Source organism: Alternaria rosae (genome assembly GCF_020736505.1).
Source record: "Alternaria rosae strain MPI-PUGE-AT-0040 chromosome Unknown BKA58scaffold_10, whole genome shotgun sequence".
NCBI lineage: Eukaryota > Fungi > Ascomycota > Dothideomycetes > Pleosporales > Pleosporaceae > Alternaria > Alternaria rosae.
Genome location: NW_025763579.1, coordinates 1,667,498 through 1,692,963, shown reverse-complemented (window position 1 = coordinate 1,692,963; position 25,466 = coordinate 1,667,498). Strand labels below are relative to the sequence as shown.

At 52.5% G+C, this 25,466-nt stretch overlaps 9 protein-coding genes across 9 annotated transcripts; 1 reads left to right on the top strand and 8 right to left on the bottom strand.

Moving 5' to 3' along the window:
- Positions 1 to 1,197: 1,197 nt before the first annotated feature.
- On the bottom strand, positions 1,198 to 2,656 carry BKA58DRAFT_472971 (uncharacterized protein). The gene is made up of 2 exons (XM_046175298.1): positions 2,237 to 2,656; positions 1,198 to 2,184 (listed from the first exon to the last, which is right to left on the bottom strand). Exons 1-2 carry the CDS (start codon positions 2,481 to 2,483, stop codon positions 1,517 to 1,519), a joined length of 915 nt encoding a protein of 304 aa, XP_046021651.1. The 5' UTR covers positions 2,484 to 2,656; the 3' UTR covers positions 1,198 to 1,516.
- Positions 2,657 to 3,421: 765 nt separating this feature from the next.
- BKA58DRAFT_48880 (RTA1 like protein-domain-containing protein) lies at positions 3,422 to 5,213 on the bottom strand. The gene has a single exon (XM_046175358.1). It carries the CDS (start codon positions 4,992 to 4,994, stop codon positions 3,528 to 3,530), a length of 1,467 nt encoding a protein of 488 aa, XP_046021650.1. The 5' UTR covers positions 4,995 to 5,213; the 3' UTR covers positions 3,422 to 3,527.
- A 2,167-nt stretch (positions 5,214 to 7,380) lies between these two features.
- Positions 7,381 to 9,469, bottom strand: BKA58DRAFT_393082 (uncharacterized protein). The gene is made up of 3 exons (XM_046171065.1): positions 8,917 to 9,469; positions 8,515 to 8,857; positions 7,381 to 8,467 (listed from the first exon to the last, which is right to left on the bottom strand). The coding sequence occupies exons 1-3, from the start codon at positions 9,224 to 9,226 to the stop codon at positions 7,603 to 7,605; spliced, it is 1,518 nt and encodes a 505-aa protein (XP_046021649.1). The 5' UTR covers positions 9,227 to 9,469; the 3' UTR covers positions 7,381 to 7,602.
- Positions 9,470 to 11,224: 1,755 nt separating this feature from the next.
- BKA58DRAFT_449104 (uncharacterized protein) lies at positions 11,225 to 11,578 on the top strand (the record flags this gene model as incomplete). Its single annotated transcript, XM_046174299.1, has 1 exon — positions 11,225 to 11,578. One exon carries the CDS (start codon positions 11,225 to 11,227, stop codon positions 11,576 to 11,578), a length of 354 nt encoding a protein of 117 aa, XP_046021648.1.
- Positions 11,579 to 12,257: 679 nt separating this feature from the next.
- On the bottom strand, positions 12,258 to 14,224 carry BKA58DRAFT_48849 (uncharacterized protein). Its single transcript, XM_046175357.1, has 2 exons — positions 13,441 to 14,224; positions 12,258 to 13,385 (listed from the first exon to the last, which is right to left on the bottom strand). The coding sequence occupies exons 1-2, from the start codon at positions 14,084 to 14,086 to the stop codon at positions 12,625 to 12,627; spliced, it is 1,407 nt and encodes a 468-aa protein (XP_046021647.1). The 5' UTR covers positions 14,087 to 14,224; the 3' UTR covers positions 12,258 to 12,624.
- A 456-nt stretch (positions 14,225 to 14,680) lies between these two features.
- BKA58DRAFT_393078 (cytochrome P450) lies at positions 14,681 to 17,125 on the bottom strand. The gene is made up of 2 exons (XM_046171063.1): positions 16,210 to 17,125; positions 14,681 to 16,144 (listed from the first exon to the last, which is right to left on the bottom strand). Exons 1-2 carry the CDS (start codon positions 16,678 to 16,680, stop codon positions 14,900 to 14,902), a joined length of 1,716 nt encoding a protein of 571 aa, XP_046021646.1. The 5' UTR covers positions 16,681 to 17,125; the 3' UTR covers positions 14,681 to 14,899.
- Position 17,126: 1 nt separating this feature from the next.
- BKA58DRAFT_393075 (NADPH-cytochrome P450 reductase-like protein) lies at positions 17,127 to 21,008 on the bottom strand. The gene is made up of 3 exons (XM_046171062.1): positions 20,509 to 21,008; positions 19,441 to 20,408; positions 17,127 to 19,375 (listed from the first exon to the last, which is right to left on the bottom strand). The coding sequence occupies exons 1-3, from the start codon at positions 20,621 to 20,623 to the stop codon at positions 17,249 to 17,251; spliced, it is 3,210 nt and encodes a 1,069-aa protein (XP_046021645.1). The 5' UTR covers positions 20,624 to 21,008; the 3' UTR covers positions 17,127 to 17,248.
- Positions 21,009 to 21,060: 52 nt separating this feature from the next.
- BKA58DRAFT_48813 (uncharacterized protein) lies at positions 21,061 to 22,648 on the bottom strand. Its single transcript, XM_046175356.1, has 2 exons — positions 22,173 to 22,648; positions 21,061 to 22,120 (listed from the first exon to the last, which is right to left on the bottom strand). Exons 1-2 carry the CDS (start codon positions 22,318 to 22,320, stop codon positions 21,444 to 21,446), a joined length of 825 nt encoding a protein of 274 aa, XP_046021644.1. The 5' UTR covers positions 22,321 to 22,648; the 3' UTR covers positions 21,061 to 21,443.
- A 1,345-nt stretch (positions 22,649 to 23,993) lies between these two features.
- BKA58DRAFT_393066 (uncharacterized protein) lies at positions 23,994 to 25,354 on the bottom strand. Its single transcript, XM_046171061.1, has one exon. It carries the CDS (start codon positions 24,952 to 24,954, stop codon positions 24,316 to 24,318), a length of 639 nt encoding a protein of 212 aa, XP_046021643.1. The 5' UTR covers positions 24,955 to 25,354; the 3' UTR covers positions 23,994 to 24,315.
- Positions 25,355 to 25,466: the final 112 nt, after the last annotated feature.

The window sequence follows — 25,466 nt, the reverse complement described above, 5'->3', positions numbered from 1 at the left end:
GATCCCACAACGTAAATCTACCTGCAACAAGTAGAAACTTTGCAGACACGCTTGTTAAGTATGCGCGAGAAACTTTTGTATGCGAATGTAGTGCTGATAACCGCTGTAGCGTAATGGTTCGGGGGGGTCGGAATTCGCGGTTCGGGGGGTGCAAATCGCTTAATCGGGACACGTAACCCTAACGCTAAGCCTATTGTAGCGCGGGTCGGGGTCCGAACCGCGCCTCATATTGGTTAGGTCACAGTAAGGTTGGCGCCTAGATGCTGTGTCCATTTGAGTAGCAATGTTTAATCCGTGAGCTGATATCGTCTTTGAAGCTAGTAAATCCGCACAATTTACAGCCTCTCGAATCCCATCTAGTGAAGGCCATAATAATAGGTTGGATGGTGTTCAATTCGCTCCTCTCGTAACTGCTGGTGGCAATGCTGGCAGCATCCTTGATGTTTAATCAGCTGGTCTGTCAACCGGTTTGCAAGTTCCCTAGCTTTCTCAACCCCTCGCTCGATAGCCACGTCTTCTGTGATAACAGTCATATCTACATGTAGCGCTCCTATGTCGTCGTTGATTTTCGCGATACCATCGGGCTCTGCTTCGACCGGCTGTCCGGTACTTATAAGCGTGTCGCTATTGATCATAGGAAGATCTAGAGCGTCATCAGGCTTGGTAGGTGTGGGACCCAGTGAGGGGCTCCCCAAACAGCTGAGTGGCGGAACGTATTCTCCAATGTCGTTGTTGTTTTCTGGTGTCGACACTTCAAGGCCAGTTGGAGTAAAATCTAGCGGTGCACCAAGTGCAGGTACTCAGGTTTGATCTCAATAAGATAGATGCGTAGAAGATTCGTTGTAGAGTTATACAAAGATATCGTTATAAGTAAACTATTCATTGCGTATGAGGCAAAGTTGTAAGTATTTAATAAATAGAGTCTCTTAGGTTTATTATACTAAATTAAGGGGTGGCACCACACTAGACTGTAAGGGGAGAGAATCAGCACATGATTCTCGTTGCATACACGCGTCTTTAGGTCAGAGTGCACTGTTACGGTAACCACCGTGGTTCCCCTAACACCTGAACGCACAGATTTCGGGTGGCTCGCCAGTCCACCCGAAATCTGTTAATTGGCCAGCTAAGGCCTGAGCGCCGCGCACGGCCCTAGCTATATCTTTCACCGCTTCGCATTCTGCTCTGTTCCTTACGCAACGTCTTGTATTACACTAGATATCGTACGTAGCTACAATCAACGCTTCTTGTAAGCTCTTGAACACGTGCTCGTAGCGTCTTGTGACATGCACGATTACCCGATTAGGAAGAATCAAGGGCCGATACCACGGCGCATCATATACTAGGAACTAAGATACGTAGAATAATAAAATAAGTTGCGAACCTAACCGTAACAAAGTATAGCACGATATAGTGTAATAAGTCGTGGACGCCTTGTTGACGTAGCACCCACAGAATTAACTCTAATGTAAGAGATAAAAGACAAAGTACAAGACTTAACTCTAACAGCCTATGTTTACTATGCTGGTCTCGTCTGCTGTGGTAACTCATGCGGCTCGATCTGGGCAGGCAACTCAGCAGCAATATGCGGCGATGGCGCTTCATGCCTGTAGACCGCAGCACCCTGCTGGTTCATTGCAGTCTCTTGGTAAGGCGGTGCGGTACTCTTGTTATCCGTGTGAGCATAAAGCTCAGGCACATTCTTCGCCTTAGTCGCTCGCTTCCTACGTCTCATCCAAAGACACGCACCAATTGCCAAGATACCAAGCACGCCAACCGGTACACCGACACCGAGCCCGACCTTGGCACCTGTGCTCAGCCCTGAAGAGGATTCATCCTGCGAAGGCGCTCCACTAGGCCGCCCGGTGGGCCGCCCGGTGCTAACTTCAGGCGGCAGATCGTCAGTGCCTGTCGCAGTCCCTCCACTTGTCGCTTGCGAGATGGCGCTGAGATGCGCACTGGTTGTTGTAATTGAGGTAGACTGTATGCTGACCTGAATAGGGTTGGTGGCGGTCGCATATACAATGGGGCCTTCGGCGGAGAAGTTCAGGTCGGCGATGGCGCAGCACGTTGTGTTGATATCAGCGCGCGACGACCAGTCCTTGAGGCCTTCCACTCCGACGTATGCGCAGCACCACGAGTCTGGTTTGAGGCAGTTGAATACCAGGCCTGTGTTCCTATCCGGTTCTGTGGCCGTCAGCATCAGTGCCGAAAAGTAAGTTACTTTGTTCTCTCTTACCGATCTCTTTACAGTAGAGGGGACAGGCGGGGTCCTTCCACTCCTTATCTGTACATGCCGTTCGCCAGTACCAGTTCTTCTTATCCCTGTCTTCCACGTTGAGGCACATTCCGTTTGTGAGGCATAGGTCGCCGATGGGGCAGCATGTCGAATGACCACCTTCCTCTACGGCGGTCATGTTACATGGCACGTGGGTGTTACCGTCGAAAGGCGATTGCCTGCCGTTGGCGGCCCAGCAGGAAGCCATAGTGCTTGCTAATCTCTGAGGGTTTTAACTGTTGTGGTTTCGACTGTGTCGTAAGCTGTACAATCAGATTTGGATTTCCATAAAGATACACAACGCAAGTGTTCAGGAGCGCGTTTCCTGATAAACGGGCTATCAAAATAAGGCGTGCAACACAGACATTTAATCAATCTCGTTTTAAACAAGGGCAATGCATGCACGGCAATAGCACCCGTTTGTGTGGGGGTGGGGGCCAATTAGTAAGGCGGTGGGGTCCAAGGCGTGCTCCATACTGCGCTTGGCCAGGTTTTAGACTAGACATTTCCTCTTCCAGGGTGTTGCGGCGGAATTTGCTGATCAGGACCTGACCAATGAATGCTTCGTGCCAAGAGGTGCAGCTCTAGTTCTTTTTTAGATAAGGGGCCGTGCACTCTGCTTGCTGCAGGATGTCAGCAAAAAGCCGGTTTTATATGATTTGAGGTGTATTGTGTTGTGTAGTTGTTCTCCTAATCAAGAGGTCTGTGAATAGGTTATATACATAAAGTGGTGGGCCGATTGGCTGGTGGATAATCCACGTGACCATGCAAGGTGCCCTGGGCTTACACACCTCCCTCGGACTCGAACGTTTGTGGAGAAGCTGATGTGATCATAGGCCACCCCCTACACTGTAGAAGTAGAGCTGCTTGTTTGAGTGCTGTGGGTAGCCGCTTGATTGAAGCAGTGCCAGGTGGGTGATCGTCCGCCGTCGCGGTGTTGGTTGACCTAGCTGATGAGCGTCCTCAAAAGCATGTGAGGTCTGATTTGCTTCCGTTCTGTATAGAGATTGGTGGCATCTCTGTGTGAAAGTATAGAGCATTATAGAGTGTACAGCCTCGTTGAACCTGTAAAAACTAAATAGGAGAAACCAGGAAGAATACTATACTGTAATAGCGCATTGTGCAGTAGGACAAGTACTGAAATGTAAAAGTGATGCCCAATTTTCGTGTCTCTGACCAGTAGCAGTTTTGTAAGACCGTTACTGGAACCTGACGTCGATAAAACGAGCTGAGCGAATCGAATTGATTATGCTTAGCCCAGAACCTCGCGGGGACGGTATGCAGTATACGATGTTGGCTCTGGGCTGACATCGCGGAAATTTTCGGCAGCTGACGAAGGGCGAAGATGGTGCCCTTCTTTGGCGTTGGCATTCGAGGAAGAGTCGCGAGATGTTTCATCCAGGAAAGGATTCGTCGGGCTGACAGCATCACGACTTCTGGTACTCTTCGGCACGGGATACATTTCTTGATTGTCCTCCAGATCCGAGTCGTCTCCCAGGCGTTGATGATGAGGTCCAGCGTGGCCGAGCTTACCATTGCAGTCGTCGCAACGACGTTTGCCACAGCAGCAGCAAAGGTGACGAGACAGCCACGAACGCGGCATCTTGGCATCCGGGCCACAGATGAAGCGACCAGGATGGACTATGTTCCACACGAAGATGGCCAACCACATTGGAGCTGACTCCAAGACGTACAGGAGAGGCTCGTTACTCGGAAGAGGGTTGCTTGCGCCAAGACCGGCGGAGAACTCGGCGAGACGGTAGATGATGCGAAGAGTGATAGCCAGCAAGCATGTGTAGAGAGCGTACAGCAACCATTTCCAGCCACCGATCTTGTCCGCGGGCAAGCGTCCTACCCTCTCCGCCTGAAGCTGATCGCGGTGAAACTTGATGACCAACCCCAGGAACAGAACAATGAAGCCTTCCTGCATACCAATACCGCCCATGTATATGTTCAAGCCCTTCTTTTGTGCTTCTGGACTTGCGCCTGGACCTGCCATTCCACCGCCGACGAGCTGAATGACAAAGGAAACAATGTCGAGGGTGACGAAGATGAGTGCGAGGATGGAAGGGGAGAAGAACCAGACCTTGCGAGTAGGCGAGTAGAAGTGAACGATGCGGGCGAAGACCATGTAGGCGAATGCGTTCACCCAGATAGGCGCTACCAGAACCAAGATTTGAGCGACCGTTGCAATGCCGGAGGATTGCTGGTCTTTAGAACCAAGAGCGCGAAATGCATAGGCTCCAGTTTCCCAGAGAGCGACCATGATGATCACCCAGCAGAAGCCATTGCGGTACATGATTGCTTGAGTCAGATGTGCGATTGTGAGCATGCCAAACAGTACAGAGAAGGCTACTGCCGCGGCGAAGTTGGGAAAGTATACCCATAACGCATTGCATGCCTCCGCAGGGACGTAGCCATCAAGCCCGGGAGTTGCATACGAGCTGAAGCCAGGCGTGCAGGTCTCGGGTGGAAGGTCGAGATAGAGAGATGGTATGGAAGGTTCTGCGATTGATATTGTAGGAAGGTCTAATGAGAACGGCGCAATGCTTGGTGCAAAGTCGTCATCGCGACGAGAAGGCGGAGCGGTTGCTGATGGCAGAGAGCTGATGGCATCTCTAGCGGCAACGGCTGGGAAGGGTGTGAATGTGGGTGTGGGTGAAGCGATGCAGTGGAGGGACAGCAGGAAGGCGCTGAGAAGCGCAAATGTATATCTCATAGTATGAGCAGCACGGGAAGTAGATGTAGATGTCTGTGATCTGTTGTGTGGGCGATGAACCCACTGGGCATTTTACTGTTATACATATTGGCAGAAGGAAGCTGTTGTTGATACATACGTAGGCAGTGCTGTTCTAAGGTCGTGGACAGCGAGGCTGAGGATGAAAGATGTACGCACCTCGCAAGCCTGTCTAAATCGGGCGACTAAGACATGTACTGTAGATGGCGATTGCGGATGGGGCGTAAATGGCTTGCATAGCGTAAGCAGCCACCTTTCCATGTTTGATGCTGGAGAGTCGCTTAGGCCCTGGCAGGGATCGTACGCGCGAAAGACTTTGGGTGATAAGGTACAGCCCGTGCTGGAAAATGGATTGCCGTCGATGTGGTGGTGCGAAGGGTCCGGTGCTAAGAGACGTTGACCGTGCAATCACTCCGAACAAATGTGCGTGTTGAGCACGACACCGGCGTTGCACTCTCTGGAGCAATTCTCCCAACTCACTTGGAAACGAGGCGGAGCGCTAAGGTTAATGCGTAGGGCGCCTTACCAGTTAGGCGGCGTTCGCAACCCCCGCTCAGCCTTCTGCCGCACGTTGGAAAACGGCCCTCCTTCAGGTAAGCAGAGTGTCGCAGACGTATCAACGTGGCATGTAGGATCTAGAAGTCGTTATGCGGACGATGGTTGCGTGGCCGTTGAAATTTGCATGGCAGGGACAGGAACATGGCGCGGACAGGGGTGAGCGAGGCAAACACCTAAGTGAAAGCCAGCGCAATCCGAATGAAGAGCGCCGCGAGCCGCGGGGACCGAGCATGAGGAAGAGATGGAGATGGAGGGTAGGGGTCTGGAGGACGAGACGAGGGGTTTCGTCTACGCTAGTCCAGTTATGGATAAGTCTGTACCAAAAACGCATGGTGTAAAAAGTGGGTGCAGCATACATTCGAGTATCACCCTTCAACCGGAGTGCCATGAGGTACCCTGAAGACACCCACTGCTCTCTATATTCTGCCTTTGGTAATTGGAGATATCAGTGGGTATATACAGAATATGTTATGTATAATTGAGTTCTGTCTACAAGTACATCGGCAATTGCCCACCTGAAGTTCATCTATTTCTCTATGATTTCTCCTAACCTTGAACCCTGCTCCCCAACTCATCCGAGACATGGGTCCTCTAGCGCCTTTGCGGCACTGATGCGATTGAAGGCATGTCCGTTGCCCACCAAGGCGCGGATGAGCTTGTCGGTAGGAGCGCCTGTCTTGTCGAGTTGGAGACATGTTGCCTTGTACATCTCTTGGAAGCTTTATACGAGGTCGTCGCGGTTGAGGTTCTCAGTCTTGTAAGGGCTTCTGACCTGGAACCAAGGATGTCGTTCATAGGATAGTTGATATCCGACGACGCCGGCCACCCAAACGTCGATGGTATGATCATGGACGTGCATTTCCCGCTCAAGGGCCAAGCAGCCGACCGTGCCGCCCCTGTCTGGTGTTGGCTCATGTTTTGTACCAAGCGGAAGCTCAATCGCGCCGTCCACGTCGAGTAGGACCACTCAACGCTCAAACGAAGTTGGTGACTCTTCTGCGACATGCCTTCACCAGGTTCACCTAGATCTCTACGGTGATTCATCGTCCCGCCATGTACCTTTGGCCTTCGACGCATGTCTTGGCTCTTCTCATCCCCCTTACCAAGTGTACAAGTTCCGCTTGGGCATCTCGGAAGCACTTTCAATGGGCCTGGCTGGTCTCCCGAGTCACTGTCTACATGGGGTTTTCCTGAAGGTCAGTCCTTGGCACCCGACTGCGGGTTTGGCACGAGCATAAATACTGACCAGTCGGTATCGGGGCTGTCGCCGCTTTTCAGTAGTGACGGTTCAGTCCAAAGCGCTGCCACGCGCATGCTTTCCGAACAGGAATGCCCAGACGAGGCATGTCCATACAGTCAAAATATTTATTATTGAACCTGCTAACTGAAGACCAGGTCTTCAAGGATATGCTAGACCAAGACGAACTGCCTGCGACATTCGTCCGCAACTTGGGGACATTCACCAAGAAGAAATGTCGCCCTCTCTTTTGACTCACGACCCTACGTCGTCATCAATGTCAACCATGCCATTAACACATCCTTCCATCTACAAGCTTGCTGGTGATCATGAGTTGCGCCCCTTAAGTGTTTCTTCGCCGATTGGATCTGTTCACGAAACGCTGGCGACGTATGCGCAGGGGTAAACCTAGCTCAGTGCAATTCAGGAAGACAAGGACCAGTGTACGGCCGCGTTCCTTGTTCGTAAAGCAGCAGTCGTAACGTAAAGGGGACAGGAAGGATTAGAGTATCAGGGACGTAATCGCTTTTTTTTTGTCGAAACGGGTTAGTTATGGGGGTGTCTTCAATACTGGCGTAAATTTCCTTTGTAGTGAAACTCCTTGTGACGATAGTTCTGCTGTAGTAAGATCTTACACTCGGAATTGTGATGTGAATTTGCCAAAATCTCGTCATTTTGATATGGCGCCAATTTATTACATCTGCATTGTTCACCCATATCGATGCTAATGATCTCATGACAAAGACGCTGAGTGCCTTGTATTAGAAGTAGTTGGCCACCTTGCCTAGATATAACTTAAATTTTCTCATACTCTGCATGATCACTGGCAAGTCGCATCATAGCCACCCATTCCTCTCTCGTCTTGCCCTGAAACCAGCGTTCCGGTGGCAAGAACCTCATGCCGCAATCCATTTGTCGTTGAATCTCGTTGTCCATCTCTTCGTGAAAGGCCTGCTCATTGAGTCGCCAACCTGACGTAGCTGGCATATCTTCTTGGAACGGCAAGAATTTCTTAATGTGATTGTACGCTGCGGGTGAATCTAGCCCCCACTTCTCATGCCCACAATTACCAATATATAGTTTGTTGCACGATGACGGCAGTTTAGCGGCGATATCGCTCCATTTGTAACCTATGGTAGCGAGGTAGATGTACTCAAAATGAGCGTATCGCAATTGCGGCTGTCGGGAGAGAAAGTTGATGAAAGATGGGGTGTCCAGGACCAAACTTCGTAGCTTCAAAGTTGTCAAGGCCGGAAAGACCAGCGGGTTGATGTCTGTTGAGTCGGTGGCGCTGACGCTACCAAAAAGCCTTGCGATGTTGTGCTCACCCACATCCGGTAGTTGTGGATGTGTTGTAGTCATGTTGCGGAACTCGAGCGTTTGTAGCGTTTCTGATGAACAACGGATCAAGGCAGCGAGGGATTCGGCTTCGTTGTTGGAAGAGTCGAGCATAACTTCTACACTCTCGGCATTGAAAGAAAGTGCAGTGAGAGAGCTGAACATGTGTTCCAAGGCGGCACTTGTTGTGATTGAAGACAGATGAATCTTGGGGAGAACCAGACTCTGGATGCGACTTTTCGACTCTTGGACAGCGGAGCTCAGGAGTTCGAGGTGTTTCCAGGTGGTGCTACATCCAGAGAATTGCTCGTTCACTTCATCGCTGACTGCGTTAGTCTCGTGCCATGCCGATTATGTGGCCATACTCACTCGCCGCCCTCTTCAAATCCATAGTCATCCAAGTTACAATGCCGCTCTTGGACTTCAATAGCTTTCAGGCACGGCATATGTGCGAAGAGCTTGACCATTGCTGCTAGAATCGCGTCTGCCTTTCCGCGCTGCTCCTCCACCTTCGCGGCCCAGATCGCTTCCGCCTGCTCGATCAACTCGCGCTCTTTACCAGGTCTTGCTAGTCGTTCCGCTGCGAGACGACGCATACCGACATACTCGCCTTCAGAATCTGTCTCGAAGTCTTCTTCCTCATACATATTGTGGAAGTCTTCCTCGTAATCATGCTCCCGCTCTAGCCAATGGCGATACCTCGACCAGAACCCTGGAAGAACGGTCAGTATCCGTCTGGCCATGAGACAGTCATCCATCGGCTCAACTTACCATCTACGTAGTACTTAGGACTAAACTTGAGGTTCCGAACATGACGCGCAATGTCGTGCGCGATCAGCTCATCCACGGTACTTTCCAAAGAAACCAACTCCACCGTCCGTGAACGACCCGGGTACATGACACACTCGTCATTCTCCATCCTGCCGAATCTGCTCTGGGGAGAGCCATCTAGATGGATTGTCGCGAACACCAGCGGCTTCACAATGGTCGCAAAAGCGCGACATGTTTGAGATACTGAACGCAGGTGGTGCTGGGGCAAATGTGAGAAGATCTCGAGGTAAAGTTCATCGGGCAGTTCCATAACGATATGTGTCACTAGAGACAAGGAGAAGACAGACGAGCGCTACATATACAGAAAGCGGGCGGTCGGCGGCAGCGCGAGCGTGACTGCGCGATGGTTTCGCGATATCAGCCTGTTTGCGCAAAGAATCAAGCAGTAAGGCAGCAATCTCAAAGGGGAATACTGATATTGACGACGCAAGCCAATTTTCTTCAGTGCATGTGCAGAGACACGACTATTGGTGGGAGGTGTATTTAGTGTTGGTGTTGAGGATATAGTGCCAGGCACCCGCAGCGCCTAAGATTTGGCGACGAGGTGCGGGGCGTTGGTGGCGCAATCGCCATAATAGCGGCAATTCATGCGGCAAGTCAAACACGTGCCTGCTGCAAAAGGCTGTGACAACAATACGGTATCTGAGTTGATAATCCAGATGCTTACAGTGCTGAATAAAATCTCGACACGTTTCCTTCATGATTTCGTAAGCTACATAGCAGAAGAAGATGTGTTCACACCTCTTCAACTTCCTCCTAGCACAGGCTGGCGACGAATCCAAGGCTTGCTGATATTGCAACTCGCCCACGTCTTCTGTCACAGCCCAGCTGTTCTTGACGATTCGATCGCCCTCTCGCAGTCGCGACAATTCTCATGCAGCTGGATACAACAAGCCGTGGAACGATTGCGATAATCGCTTCTAAAAAGGTGCAGAAAGTTCGCTGTCGCCATGTTGTTCACGCGCCCGATCCATACCCGCCATAGAGTTCAGCCCCTCCAGGAAGCACGAGACGTTCCATGGAGACAAAAGTCAAGCCGGGCTGGCACTTCCGCTGCGGTGGGAAGCGTGACCTTCGGAAAGAAATGGCCGGGCTTCAGGGGCACGATTCTACGTTTCTGATCCAAATTGTACGCGACGTCTTCCCAATCCCAACTTTTTGTGATAGCTGACGGCGTTTCGATCATTCTGTTGTCGCCATATCCATGTACATGGCGCATGCCATCTTCCGTGGAAGCATTGTGGTCTCGACATCCTCTCGTTGCGCCATCCTGGTCGTTTGCGGGGTGAAGGAGCGTGTCGAACATTGGGGTAGTATAGTGCGACCGCCGAGCGCGTTGATGTACGTATAGGCTTAGGAGGTGCTTCAGTCGCAGTAGCAGTTTATCAACTACACAATGTAAGCAATCTTGTGACGTCGCGTGGCCCGAGACAACTGCTTACGGGGTGGAAGATCTTCTTTCGCGTCCAGTCCACCCAAGCGTTGCGCAGGATGTTCGTTGCAAGCGATCTTTTACCAGCGGGCTTGAGCGCGCCCGGGTGCTCAGGACGGGTGTCGTGGCGCTCATTGTATGAATGCGGCGGTTTGCTCCCTGGCTGGGGCGGGCAGTGCCGCGTAGCCAAATCCCGCCATTTCCGAGCTCGATAACTGCAGGCGAAGTGAGTCGCTTTGTAGAGGCCACGACAGTCGTATTGGCATGGTTTCGTTACCCAGAGCAGAAGGTTTGATGCCAAGGGGGCGAGAGACGAGAAGCAAAAGTGCCGCCCGAGAGAAGGTAGGGAAACGCTTCATGTACGTCAACTTGTTGACCAAGAACATGTACGATATAGCAACACTAGTTTCTTGCCGCGGCCAAGGTGTCGGACGCTGCATCCTCGCAGCCATGCATTTGAGCCCGCAAAGATTTCAGAACCATCAATAGAGTATAGCGTGTGGCGTCCCTATTGCACTGAAGCGTCGAATAGAAGCGTGAGCTATGGTTATGGAGACAGTGCGCTGAGGAAGAGTGCCGAGCTGCGTCTTCGATACTCCACCATCCAATCCCGGGCCAAGTAGCCAGATCGATGTCAACTTCTGGATCAAGTCATTCATACCCTTGAACTTCGAAGATGTTACGCATCCATAGCCTAATCATTCCGGCAAAACTATGTTGAACGGTATTCTATAGTCTCTTGAGTGGGTACCCAACTTTGGAGGTTGTCTCGTCACCGATCAGCGAGGTTTTACGCACCCGAGTGCAAGCGTGCCAATGCGTCGAGAGCACTGCTATGTCAAGATTGGTGCGATCGCTTGGGACTGGTCGCAAACCTACCGATGCGGCGAAACTGTCAAGGTTGACTGCGACAATGGCAAGCAGAAAGATCGTGGCACCGCAGGGACTGACGACATGAGATATCTCTTGGTCACTGGTTCCACCAACAACGTTGTACCGCGATACCGGGGCAAAGCTGCCGACCCATTGGTCTTTGGGGCGCCAAAGATTGACATTGAAGGCACGTTGACAATTGACAGGGACGGAAATTTTGTGGCGTTCGTCGGCAAAGTCGATGATTTCCCGTCTTACGAGGCGTATGTGACCGTGAATGGGAAGGGTTGCGTATAGTTGGTCGTAATCTATTGTATTCTTCGTGTGTAGTTGGCAAATGCGTTAGAAGGATCTGCAGACTTTATGAAGATCGGCGAACATTATCGTAAGTAAATGATATGCGATAGGCTATCGTAGTAATTTCTAGCGGATGGCAAAGACAGTGCATTATGCAAACATAGAGACCTTGCAACAGCGATTCAGATCTTACCCTAAGCCGACAGTTTTCATTGTGAACAAAGTTAGTATTAGTAGTGCTCTCAACAAACTTTTGGTGCGAGCAAGAGCAGTGAAATGTGGTCTAGTATACGCATGAATTTGAAGTAGATGGGAAAGTGGCGTAGACTGGGAACGTGCACTGGCTTTGTTACGGATGAAGAGTAGTCTTAGTCGAGTGGGACACATTGAACATAAGAGTTACTGACATGTCGAAAGAAGATGTCTACGTGGCGCTATCGAGGAGCGTCCATCAGGTTGGCTCATACTTGGTTGGTGAATGGTAAGGCGAGCGACGACGTTGATCATGAGTGAGCCACCCGCTGCATCTCTTTCTGGTGTATCTATTTCCGCCTGGAGGGCATTTCTGCAGATGCGAAGCTATGCCGGTCGTAAATAAGTAAAGAGAGACACGGACGACGATATTGCAGCGATATCGGTAGACAACACGGATAAGAGACTCATGTCGTCACGAATGCATCGACGTCTTCCAAAGAGACTACTAAGAACTGCCATGATGTACGGACCAATGGAATTTTTGAGAAACGAAAGATGGTGCGAAAAGCTAGATCTACGATTCCTGTGCTCGTAAATCTGTCTCAGAAAGCCTAGCAAGTAGGTACGTGAGAAAGTGAAGTCTTGGCTCCAAGCAAGGCTGATGGAGATGCCATCGACTAGGAGAGCGCGAGACCGCCCAGGAGTCAGGAAGACCCAGTCACATGCGACTACGCGACATTGCCAGGCATGCGTTGTATTACGAGACAAGATACAATGCCTAAACGTCAGACGGCAGCGACATCACAAGCAACAGATGGCGATTCATCATGTACTGATATGCTTCATGATATTTAGTCTTGACTCGTCGACACACGAATGCGGTGGCCTTTCCCTTCTCTCAAGCTTTTAAGTGAAGCAGAAGCTACCTTTATAAACTCTTCAAGCCCGTCGCAGATGTCGTCACGGATTTCACCGCTTTTGGTTCCTACTTCTTCCACAGCAGTCTCGACAATCTCCTCGGTCTGCTCCTTGAACTTGCACAGCTTGTCGTCGACCACTTCACCAAGCTCTCGTATGCAGTCTTCCTTGATTGTGTCAACATCGATCTTGTGGTCAGCGACCACGTCTTCAAACTCTCCGTCAGCTTGGCTGCGGAGGCTGTAAGCTTGGTCATTGGCATCGGCGAAGATGGAAGCCAGATGATCCTTGGCCAGATCTTCCAGACGGTCGGCTATGAGTGTGCCGAGAGAAGGCGAAGGTTCCGGCGTAAAGCTGGCTCTAGGGGGAGGCGACGAAGATTGTGATCGTCTGGGAGCAAGGGATTTGTGGAGGACATCCGGCAATATGCTCCTGAGAATATTGGGCAACATGCTCTCCACGATGGCTGGAAGCTGAGCCTCGACGGCCTTGTCGATGGCCTCTTGGAAGGCGACCTCGTCACTGGCGTGTAAAGATGGGTGTGCATGGCTAAGTATTGCTTCCTCCTTCTCGGATGGCGAATGATGGGATGTGCCGGGCGGACAAGGAGAGGATGTCGCTACTTCTGTGGGCGACCCATAGTCGTGATGCTGACGTTTATGAGGCGGCGATGCGGGCTGTGAGGGTGGTGTAACTATCTTGCGTATAAGTATTTTTCGAAAAGGTAATTGTGGCACGAGGCAACCTACCACGCCTGGGTCGCTTTCGTGATGCACCTGTGTCCACCGCGTTTGTGTACGAAGGTGGTGGTTGGCGGTCTTCTTCAACCGTACAGAAGATTGCCCAATCTGCGTATTTATATCCATCGGCACTCTCAGAGAACCCGGAAAACGCCCCCATGTGTTTGAAGAAGCGGTCTAGAGGAAGACGATTGTCGGCGTGCACCCAATTGTAGTCGAAGGTGATATCGATCGCTGTAGCTTTCGCGAGGGCCACCAGGCGGTGAAATGGAGCCTCATATCCGCTCTTCGAGGTCAGGGTACCGGTCGAAGAGGGGCACCTGATCTTGCATGGCTTAGCAAGCGTTAGAGCCAATGCTCTTATCTGGGGATTTCCGGCGCGTGCGATGGAGGTCAACTGGTCGTGGGAAAGGGACGTGGTGGCATTGTTGAGCGAAGTTAGGTCGCGCATCAGGTTGTCAGCATCATAGATCAAGGTGAAAGTTTGCTCATCATCAAAGCCATGAATGAAAGTCGTGCATTGTAGGAAGAAGCTAAGCTGGAATGGCTCCTCGTTGTACTTCACAACCAACACACATGCCGACTGTGCAGCAGGGTCTGATCTTACGCTTGCCAACACGGGCACACCCTTCTTGGAGACAAGATATCGGACCATGGTGCAGAAATATCACTCACAGGTGATATCCCCTTTGCGATGAAGCGACCGCAAAGGAACCCACCCTCCCGGGCTTTGGACGCGTTATACGCGGAGAGCAGCCCTGACTCGATGTATCCAGCGTGGCGAATGGTGCTGGGTGTGACAGAGCCGCGGTGTCGGCTCGTGAACTGCTGTCCCCGCCGTGTTTGCGCAACCTGGGACTGCTTGAGAACCGCCCCTTTGACGCGTGAGTCGCCGACGCGTGGGCTATATGCCGACAACGCCGTGCGCGCGTCAAAGGTCCTGGGGGATGGCGGACTGAGGCGAGACGACAGGTAGGCGAAGAGGAACGGGGGCCAGGAGCTGACGAGAGACGGTGACTTCGGTCCGCGGCGGCGAGTCGACGAGATTGAGATGAATAGGGACGTTGGCGATGATGGTGATCGGAGTGGAGGTCGCGTACCAAGCGTGTCGGTGGCGAGCGCGGGAGCCTTCGGAGCCGGAGCTTCTCTTCTGCCGGCTGTGTACTAGACTATCTTCGGGTAGCGCGGTCACGACACCCCGCTCCAACGCAACACAGCAACATTGCAACTAGACGAAAGAGCAATAACAGAGCATCCTAATGCAAAAATATTATTTATTATATACATGCCTACTCTAACCTTACTATGATTAACTCATGAAGCTATAGCCCACTATCTAAGAACGACCTTCACAGAGATACTACAGCGGGAAATAGAATTCATACTGTAGCGAGATTAATTCTGCGTGTCATTTCTACTTTCTCTAACTTTGTTCGCTGCTTTCTGTCTTTCTAACTTCGCGTCGCATTCAATTCGTTTTATAGCTCGGCTTCTTCACTCGCACCTTGACCTCCATACCGTCGACAGGCTTCGCCGTAACCTGATGCGTCGAGAACATTGTGCCCTTTGTCTTCGCCTTGCCGTTCCCACCAACCTGCACCTCGCCCTTCTCGTTCAAATCCAGCTCCCCAAGCCCTTGTTTGACGAAGTCGAAGTGCCTTGCGACGCAAGCGATGATGATCTTCGTCTCCAGGTTCGCGAGTTCAGATCCCGTGCATCGCCGCGGGCCGCGCTCATAAGGCCGGAAGCTGCTCTCGGGAATCTGCTTGCCTTCCTCGCCGAGCCATCTCTCAGGCTTGAAGTCGTTGCGGCTGTCGCCGAAGATCCTGGGGTGGCGCTGGATGGTGTATGCGCGTGGCGTTACGCACAGGCCGTCGATGGGGAGTGTGTCGCCGTTGGGAAGAGTGAGCATGGTGTTCGATGCGGTTGGAGCAATACGCGCAGTTGTGCCAGGAGGATGAAGTCGTAGAGTCTCTTTGATCAGCGCATCGGTGTAAAACAGACGGCTCAATAGTACGCCGGCATCCGAGGCTCGTAGCGCTTTCACGACGGCGGAAGGGTGCGCATCGGAACCAAAGACGTTGTCAAGCTCTTCCCCAAGAGTTTGCGCAGCGGACGGATGTGTGTGCAACTCGTAGAAGGCCCATTGCAGAAGGATGGATGTCGTGTCATGGCCGGCGAAGAGGAAGCCACGTAGTGTATCGCTGGTTTGTTGAAGAATTTGGGGTGTCAGTCGGTCGATGCCGTGGAGGCTGAGGGTTGCGACGCTCTTGTTCTTCGGCTTTGTGTCGACATCACCCGAAAGCAAAGCCTTGTGCTGCTCTTTGATCTTGGCTTTGAGGATGCGGTCCAGATGCTTGTCTTTCGCGCGGATCTCACGCTCATTCACGGAGAAGTAGCCGCGCCATCCTACTCCCCCGAAAGGGCGCTTGTTGAAGGCTTGCGAGAGGGCGCGGTACGTCAAGAGAACCTCGGATTGCTTCCCGTCGATTTGCGCATTAAGATCCATGTCGAACGTCACTATTCCGATAATGTCAAAGACAAGGTTCGTGGTGTATGCGTCGAGACGAAAGGTTTCGCTAGTCGCGGCCTTCTGCTCCATGAGCTCGATGAAAGTCTCGGATTTGTCCAGAATGACGTCGACCAAACCAAGAAGATGGCTGGGTTGGAATCCCGGACGGATTCGCTTGTACAGCGCGTTCCATTCTTCACCCTGTCGTCACTGGTCAGCCTTTGCACCTTCGTTCATCGATCTACACCCGCGCGATCACGACTTACATCCGTAGTAACCAAAGACCTTGCGCCGACCAGCGGAGCCAATTGTTGAATAGAAGGATGCTTGGGCATACTAGTCCGGAACGCTTTATTAGGCTTGGTGACTTGTTCCGCGACATCGTTGTCTAGGATGAAGAGAACAGGAAACTTCTCAACCGGGCGGAAGTCGACGAGCAGAACCGGAGGGAACCCAAGCTTCTCAGCTTGTTCGTATAGCATCTCGTCGAACGCGCGTCGTGGATCGCCCTCTGCAGCAATCTTCTCGACCCATGGCCAATGCCCTCGAATGGAGTCTGCTGGCTCCGGCTGTGGGAAGTGCGAATACTGCTTGAGATCGAGGGGCTTCGCTTTGGTAAACTTCAGTACCAAGTATGTCAGGGCGAGCGGGATCACCGCAAGTAGCAGTAGTCTCCATCGGAACAATTCATTCAATCGTTCGATAGTCGGCGACGAAAGCAAGTCCAATAGACCCATCTTCACTTCCAGAGGGTTGTTCTGCGAGCCCAAAGCAATTGCCGGAAAATTGAGGGATGTCCCCTCATCCTGCGTGCGACCTGCATTTCGAATAGGCCACCGGTTCCACTGCGGTAGTCATCATGTCAGCGGCGCATTTGGCCTATTGCGTATGCCATGGCGAGGGTGAAGAGGCTTCGGAGTGTTGTCGGACATGGCGGCTGCATCGATGTGGCAGGTGATCATCTGATTAGATGCAATCTGATTAGATTAGGTCAGGGTGATTTGCATGTGATTCGCTGATACTTCGACATGCTGCAAGACGCGCAAAACTCTGCGCCTTGGCTGCGCGGGCGATAGCCTACGTTCAGCTAGTAAGGGTGGGATGCTGAGACTTTGCGCGATGTCGTGACATGATGCCAAGTTGCGCAATTGACAGGTACATGAAAGTCAAGACGAGGTGGTGAGTGAAGGTGTGGCGCAGACTATGGTGGGGGAGGCGTAAGCGGGGCACGGTGCAGCCATGCTCATCAAAACGCGTGCGCGTCGACTAGGTGCAACTCTTTCTTGCTGTCTACATTATTTAGGCCTACTCAAATACGTCCGTAGCGAATCTCTCGTTCCTAAGCCCCTCAAACCACTCCCTCGCCTTCGCATCGTCCGCCTCTCTCCCCTCCTTCTCCTTCAAACGCTCCTTCGCAATCCGAATCAACGTCTCCTGCACGCCGTCGCCCACGCCGCGCGAACCGCATACAAACAGCTTCGCGCCGGCTTCAAATTGCTCGATGACGTCGGCGCGGTCGTGGTAGACACGGTCCTGCACATACTTGCAGCCATGCGACTCGTCGGCTTTGCGCGAGAAGGCGAGGCGGAGTGAGACGGCGCCCATTTCTTCCCAGCGCTTGAGAAGGTCGGCGTACATGAGATCGGTGGACGGTGAGCGGCAGCCGTAGAAGAGGATGGCGGGCGCTAGTTTGCGACCGGCAGCGATCTGGGCGGCGCGCTCTTGAATGAAGCCGCGGAAGGGGGCGATACCAGTGCCGGCTGCCATCATGATGACGGGGACGCTCTTGGAGTCCTTGGGCAGGTGGAAGGCCTTGTGCGAGGGGCGCACGCTGACATGCAGCCTGTCGCCTGGCGCAAGGTTGGCGAGGTAGTTGGTAGCTACACCCACGTATCGGCCCTGACCGCTGAGTGCGGGCTGGTCGACAACGGAGTATGTGAGGGTGACATTGTTGGGGTTCCACAGAGGCGACGACGAGATAGAGTACTGGCGCACGCGCATTGGTGGTTGCATCTTCAGGAAGACGCCCAGTGGCAGCTTAGTTGAGGGGAATCGCTCGAGGAGATCAAGCACCGACACACGTTTGGCGGTGATCTCAGAGGTAAAGGCTTCATCCGCGAGACGCGCAAGCTCCTTCTTCTCGGTCTCGTCGCGTGTAGTGTCAACAAGCGCGAGCACGTTACGCTTGCTGGCAGGCTGAGCGAGTTCTACGTACGCGCCAAGGACATCGATGGCACTGACAGGTGTATCTGTAGGAAGCGTGGTGGGGCCAGCTGAGGAGATGGTGAGCATCGAATCCCAGCTCAATCCAAAGTGTCGCATTGCGCGTTGGATGTTCTCCTTGGGGTTCAAAGGCAAGATAGCCAAGTAGTCGCCCGCTGAGTATGTCATGTCCGAGGGGAGGCTGATCTCGATGTGCCTCTTCTGCGTGGCATCTTCGCCGGAAAGGACCTCGATCTCTTCCACGCGAGCCTCACGAACATCTTGACGTAGCGTAGATGATCTAGGAGCGGTGACTTCGACGTCAAGTGTCGTCTCCAACGAACCTTCGCCGTCCGCCTCTGACGATCCGTACTTCTCGCGCATGGCAGGCCACAATACTTGGTCCTCCCAGGTTTCGAAGTCGGTAAAGATGTCTCCTGATGAAGCGTCGGTGCTACCCATCGAAACCATCTTGGTCGCGCCTCTTTCTTCGAGAGTAGCGTCCAGGTACTTTGGAATCTTGTGAAATGTCTTCGCCCAGTCCTTATGGCCGCATCCGAAGACGGCATATGAGACGTTCTCCAGCTCCTTGCCTTTAAGTGTACCGATCCAGTTGACAAAGTGTGCGGCGTTATCGGTAGGCGCGCCCTCGTAGGATGCGGTGATGATGACAATGGGCTTATCAGTAGGTATGCTCTCACGTACAGCATCCAGGGTGTCGACAACTTCCGCGTTGAAGCCATGGTTTGCAGCGTCACCAGCAAGTCGGTTCGCAAGTGCCTCACATGTTCCAGTGTTGGAGCCGTAGTAGATGGCCATAGGCTTGCCCTTGGTGGTCTTCTCTTTCCTCACAGCGGGTGCCCCATTCGCTGGAGGAGGGTCGTTGAGCGTAGCCGACGCCAATGACCGCTCGAGCGAAGTCGCGGAGATTCCATTGCGGAGATGCGCGCGCATGTAAAAGTCTTTGGGTTTGATCGTGAGCGTCTGCTTGATCTGAAGTTGGTACGACGCGTCTTCCATAGTGAAGTTGAAGTTCTGGAGGAGGATTGCGAGCACCAGGAGGGCCTCTTGCCAGGCGAATGGCCTTCCAATGCAAGCTCGCATGCCGTTGCCGAAGGGCTTCCAGCAGTTGGGGAACTCCTTGTTGCGTCGCTCGAACTCCGCATCAAGCATTCGCTCAGGTCGAAATTCCTCGGCATCTTCACCATATGCGACTGGATCGCGATGGACCTATGTCGAAGTGTTAGTCACGGGGGACAATTCACATGAGCTAGCAAGATGCCTGAGTTACATACCATTGGGAATAACGCGACGAGAGGAACGCCCGCCTTGACCGCATACTTTCCTCCAATCGTGGTGTCTTCCTTGGCAGTCATTCCAACCGAAGGCGCAGTGGGCTGGAGACGAAGAGCTTCGCGGAGCACAGCGTTCAAGTAGGGAAGCTTTGTCAGGTGATCAACAGTGATCGGGCCCTTGCCAATCACATCGTCGACTTCTTGTTGCGCCTTGTCGTATGCTTGGGGGTTCTTGAGAAGATAGTAAAAGGTGAAGGACAGCAAGCCGGATGTCGTCTCATGCCCAGCGATCAGGAAAGTAATCATGTTATCAATGACGTTCTCGTCCGTCATCTTCTTGCCCGTCTTTGAATCAACACCGTTCAACATGCCGTTCAGCAGATCCTTCTTGTCAGTCGGGTTCTCCCTCCTCATCTTGATGACGTCCAGACTGGTCTTGCGAAGCAGTTCGATGTCTCGCCAATACTTTTGCGATTCAGCACCGTAGAACATCTGCGAGATGGGATCTCTCCTTGCGCGGTCTCCACTGGTCTTGAGGAAGTCGGCCATGGCATCGACGAAAGGATGCATCTTCTGGTAGTAGTAGGAGTTGAACCGGTAGTCCATAGCGCAAAGAGCGATGGTGTCGAGAGTCAACCGGGTGAAGTCATCCGTGACGTGTATGGTGTGTTCAGGGCCGTGTCTTGCCCATTTCATGACGAGTTGGGACGCAATGTCGTGCATCTCGTTGAACATGTTGCGGATAGCGAGCGGGCCGAGTTGAGGGAGCAGAACGCGATGTGCGATACCCCAGTTCTCCTCTTGTGGTCCGTAGGATGTGAACAGGCCATCGTGGACACCATTGCGGACCTGTTCGAGTGATGCTGCTATGATCTTTGAGAACCGCTCCTCGTTACAGATCTCGTCCATATGAGCTTGGTTTGCGATAACGATACGCTCGCCGCCAAGGTAGAATTTCCATATCGGGCCTGCACTCATTAGTTCTCGGCTCGCAAACTCGCATCTCAACTCAATCCATGTGACACAAGACCGATAGCAAGGTAGGTGTGAAACAAGGGAATCACTAACCGTATTTCAATGTCAAGTTACACATAGACTGAATGGGATTTGTGGCGTCGATGTCTGTAATGTTGCCAACGATTGGCAGGCCAGGAGGGCCGGGGATGGGCTCAAGCTCCGCCATTTTGAAGTAAAGAGTGAGAGGAAGAAGAAGTTAAATGAATAAGAAATCAAGGTACACGCTCGTTGGTTGTTGAAAATGTTGTGATGACCGTTGCTCGTGGCCGGACAGCTCGCTCTATCTATATTGTATCAGAAGAAATTCACTCATGCCACGTCGTTTGCATAATGACGCACTGAAACGAACTGGACTCTTTCGCGCGCTCCGAATGCTACCTCCTGGACGCGTTGGGACCACTTCGCTGCTTGGAGAGGAAGATGCCTCGGTCGTTGTTGTGAATTCGAGCACGCTGATTTGTCGGTTCCGCTTTGGGCAAGTCGCCGTGTCGGAGGTTTTCTCGTCGGAGGGCGGGTGAATTGCGTCGGCCGAGCTTGAGGCTGAAGCACATGCAAAGCCGCAGAAGACACGAGATGAGATTTGAACAGGCCTCGGACAAGATCTAGAGGATTGATGGGGCTCGAGAAGGTGCAGCTTGCGAGTCTCAATGATGTGCAAGGACTGTTGGAGCGACTTGGCATTGGGTTCGCTTTCATTGGCTTGCGGCGATGAAGCGGTGGGATGATGCGCGTGGACCAAAGTCATCCGCTGGCATTCCGAGAATCAGGGTCGACGATGGCTGACTACAAATTCGCATTGTGGACTTCATCAGTGTCTTGAGGCACAATCTTGGGGTGGTAGTCTTTCGTAATCGAGCATTCGTCATATCTAGGTATCATACAGTACATAGAGCGGTCGAAGTTGTTGTACTACCATACAGCCTCATCGCGTCTCATCTTCGAGTCCCCCAAAAGCAAATACACTACATCATTTGGGTCATTGCAAACTACATGCGCATGAGTAGCGCAGCGAAAGCCCCAAACGCCATTCCTGGTGTTGACAGCGTCCATCTACCAGCACCGGCCTGCATATTCTCGAACGGGCTACCGTTGCCGTTGGCGGGCGGAGGATCTGTTTCTTCCGACCCCGATGCCGACGATGTCTGTGTAAAAGAGGCGCCTGGCGTCGGGACCGGAGCGGAAGGCTGGGCAGAGGGGCTAGACGATGAGGTCGTGGACATGGGCGTGCCACTAGCCACAGTCGACGTGATGATGCTGCCCGTACTGATCTGCGTGGGGCCCATGACTATGGGCACAATTATCTGCAGCGTGTTGCCGTCGCCGTCGGTCGATGTCTTTGTTATCGTCGTGCTGATTGCGCTTGTCAGGTCTGCGCCGGCGTCGTCATGGTCGTCGCTTTGGGTCGTGGTGGTGGGTTTGGGAGCGGCGGGCTTCGTTGTCGGGGCTGCTTGCGTGGGTTTCGGAGGGACGGCGGTGCTCGACACAGCAGCGTAGGCATCTTCCACTACCTCAGCCGGTATCGTGCAGCCGATGGCATCGCAGTAGAGTTCTAGCGGTCCGAGGACGAGTTCGATGTCCGATTCGTCGGCTTTGCACGAGGAAACGGCGCACGCGACAGCGCTGGACAGGTAGGACGTGCTGCTCTCGCTCGTCTGACATATACCTGTGTAGCCATCAGTCTGTGTCGCGACGGAGTTGAATAGTGTCCGACCCACATTTCCTATAACTGCAGCCGTCATCTGTGTTCCCAAAGCAGTCCCGCCAACACTGGGGGAGACTCTGCAGCCACCAGTCGCGATGCGCAGCGACACCCAGCGCGAAGACTTGCGCAAACAGCAGCCATGTCCCAATAGTTGCCCACATAATTATACAAATCGTAACGAGCGACGGAGGTGAGTGTAGTGAGGCAGACCTGACTGCCGCCGCCGCCGCAGCCTTAAGGAGACGTCCATCCCTCTGCGCCTACCACCCTCGCGTCTGTACTCAGGGAAGTCGCATGGCGAGTGGCGTCTGCAACCTTTCCAGATCACCGTCAGCCGGAGCCAACCAGTGCGTGGCATGGATCGTCGCCGTCAGCGTGTCTTCCCCGCTTGTGTTTCAGCTTGGAAGCATATCGAGGCGAGGAAGAACTCTGCTCGCCCGTCTTCTCACCATCGGAGCACAGACAAGCGTTGCAACATCATGCCTTCCGCTCACTTTTGACGATTATTACTATACATAACGAGTGACTACCGTACAGCATCCCAACACCCGATCTTTGCGGCGTTCTCGATCGCGACATGATGTGCGTCGAGGCTGACGGTGGCGACTTCTGCACCGTTGTTTTTCTTCGTGTCGACAACTCCAGCTGTCACTTCATTGATGAGGCGTCGCAGTGGACTTGAGAAGTTGATCATATACCCCATAGTCTTTGGACTCATGTACAGCAAGATCTGATGCGGAAACACGACGTCTCCGGCTAAGCCACCGCTCACAGCGTTGTCCCTGATAGCTCAAGTCAAACGTAGCCTTAAGAGCCCCTTAGTTTCCAGTTGTTATAACGTCAACACCTTCTCCTGAAGGATCGGTAGCAATAATTTCACAGGGCTTGATATCTGCGACTTCAACAAGCGCGCTGGCAGCTACCATGCAAACGGGGAGAAGAGTTAGGTCTACGGGTGTACACTTCAACTCGCGTAGTAGACATTGCTCATTCAGTAAAAAGCAGTCTTCTAGTGGCATTTTTTGTGTTGCAATCCATCGTGCCATTCATGCGACAGCTTCAGATGCGCCCCCGTATTACCACGGCCGTGGTGGCGTTGCATCATGCTGACCATGCTATCTCTCGCGCATATCTTCAACGCGACATCGTTCGTGTATCACTAGAGCTATGTCTCTTAGTCATCCCTTGAATGCAGTTGCTCTAATTTGACCTATCTTCCTTGGTCCTTAGCCTCTTCGTTACGAACTCCGGAGGTGACGGTCTGGCAGCGTTTTTGAATACCTCTTCGCACAGTGTATCGAGTCTACCTTTCGTCTGTAAGCACTCTTCCTGCCGAGCCAAAACAGCGTAGTCGATCGCCTTCAAGAACACTCTCTCGCCTTCCAGTAGGCTCTGCCTGCTCAGCTCAAGTGGCAATGCCCAAAGCTGCAAGTTCACCGAACAGTGAGCAAGGAACTTGTATGCGGTGTGCACCGCTATTGCGACAAGCATTGCATCACTCATATGCGGTCGATAACCTGGCCTGAAGATAGGATAGGTTATAGGGACAGTGATGAGCATTGTAAAAGTCCACATTGAAGAAACGGAACAAGCGTTGGCACGTAGTGTTCGTGAATAGTGTGGGGCGCAGAGCGTCGTCGTTGGGTCGATGTGTGCTAGCTTATCGTCACGTGAGGAAGGTGAACGGGGCGTCGATTCCACAATGTCGAAGGGGGCATGTAGGATGAATGTGCTAGGATGGGCAAGGAAAGGCGATGAGTAAGGCTGGAGCGGGCTGAGGTAGTAGTCGATGGTGGGAGAAGACGCTTGTGGAGTCATTGCAGCAAGGGCGCTGGTGTCTTGTTAGCGGAAGCCGTTAGCCGATTGCACGCAGGTTACGGAGAGAAGAGAGTATGAGGATGAGCATTTCTTGAACGCGGGCGCGAGCGGTGCTGTGGAAGCATGTAGAGTTGTGAGTGTGAACTATAGCAATTTGTAACACTGTTAACGAATGAACATCAAGTGTGTTGGCTGTGACAATGCTATTTCAACACATCTTGACACTGTGCTATCTCGAAGTTGTCCGAAAGAGCGCTTGGATGATACCTAATCGTAACCAGATCCCAATAAGATCGTCATTACGCTGTCCTTAGATATCCAAGAGTAGGTTCCATCCGTCAAAAGAAAACGTCATCTCGATCTTCGAGCAGCATCTCCCACACAATCTCGAACCTGCCCACAAACTCCTTGAATTCAGCCTCATGCACCCAAGTTCTAAAGTCCAGGTCCTTCAGAAGCGCGATCTCAGCGCCCTGAATGTCTGCGTACGGTCTACCCATAATGTCGGCCCACGTCTGTCGCGATACCCTACTGTCGCAGAGGTTGCCATACGCGGTCTTGACGGCAACAGCCAGCCTAAGACTCTCTTCGTGCGTCTGCGAATTGCACACCCCATCGCGTGTCAAGACCCTAAACTTGAGAAGGAGGAAGAGGGCACAAGGAATAACGTCCTTACTCACCGCCCATCTTTGGTTTCCGTTTCTTAGCCAGTTTGATACGCGCGCGCACGTTCTGGTGATCAGGAAGCCGGACTCGATTCGTAGATCTGGAGGGTTGATCAGGGCGAGCAGTGCTCTGAGGTCGGCTTCGGTTGCGGCGGACATGATGCTATATAGGAGATCTGGGGGTACACAGGTGATGAAGCCTGCGAACTTGATTAAGTCCTTGTCTAGGTAGTATTGTGTGATGTCTGCGGTGGGCACGCTGCCCGGACTAGAACGGGGGGTGTATGGAGGCGAGATCCGTGTGGTTGACATTTGCTCAATCTTTAGTAGGCCGTTCCTGTGTGGTAAGAATGTACTAGATGATCTGAGTCCGCTAGAAGGGGGACTTGTTATGTGCGTTAGGGATTGACTACTCTTCTTTAGTACTTGAGGAAGACCTTGTAGGACCTGAGGTCATTGTATATCGAACCGGTTCGCGAACATGCACAGTGCATCCTGAGCTCTTGGTTCGTCGAATGAGACGACGGTGGTCATCAGGAGAATAGTCAAGCCCCGTGGCTATGCCTTTCTTGCTCCTTGCCGCTCGCTGTGATTTCGTGAAGACAGTCCTCGAATTCATGAGTCTACTCGATCGCGCGCCACGAAGTGAGGATTGGCGCCTTGATTGCCTTTGATTGATTCTCGCACAAAGATTTGCATGATGCTTGTTGATGGATGGATGTCGGTGCTGCTGTTGCAAAGATCGGGGTGAAAGACCTACCTATATCGGGCTAGATCTTCCGGCGTTCCGCAGCTTCTTTCCCCGCATGCTGCACCTGCCCGTC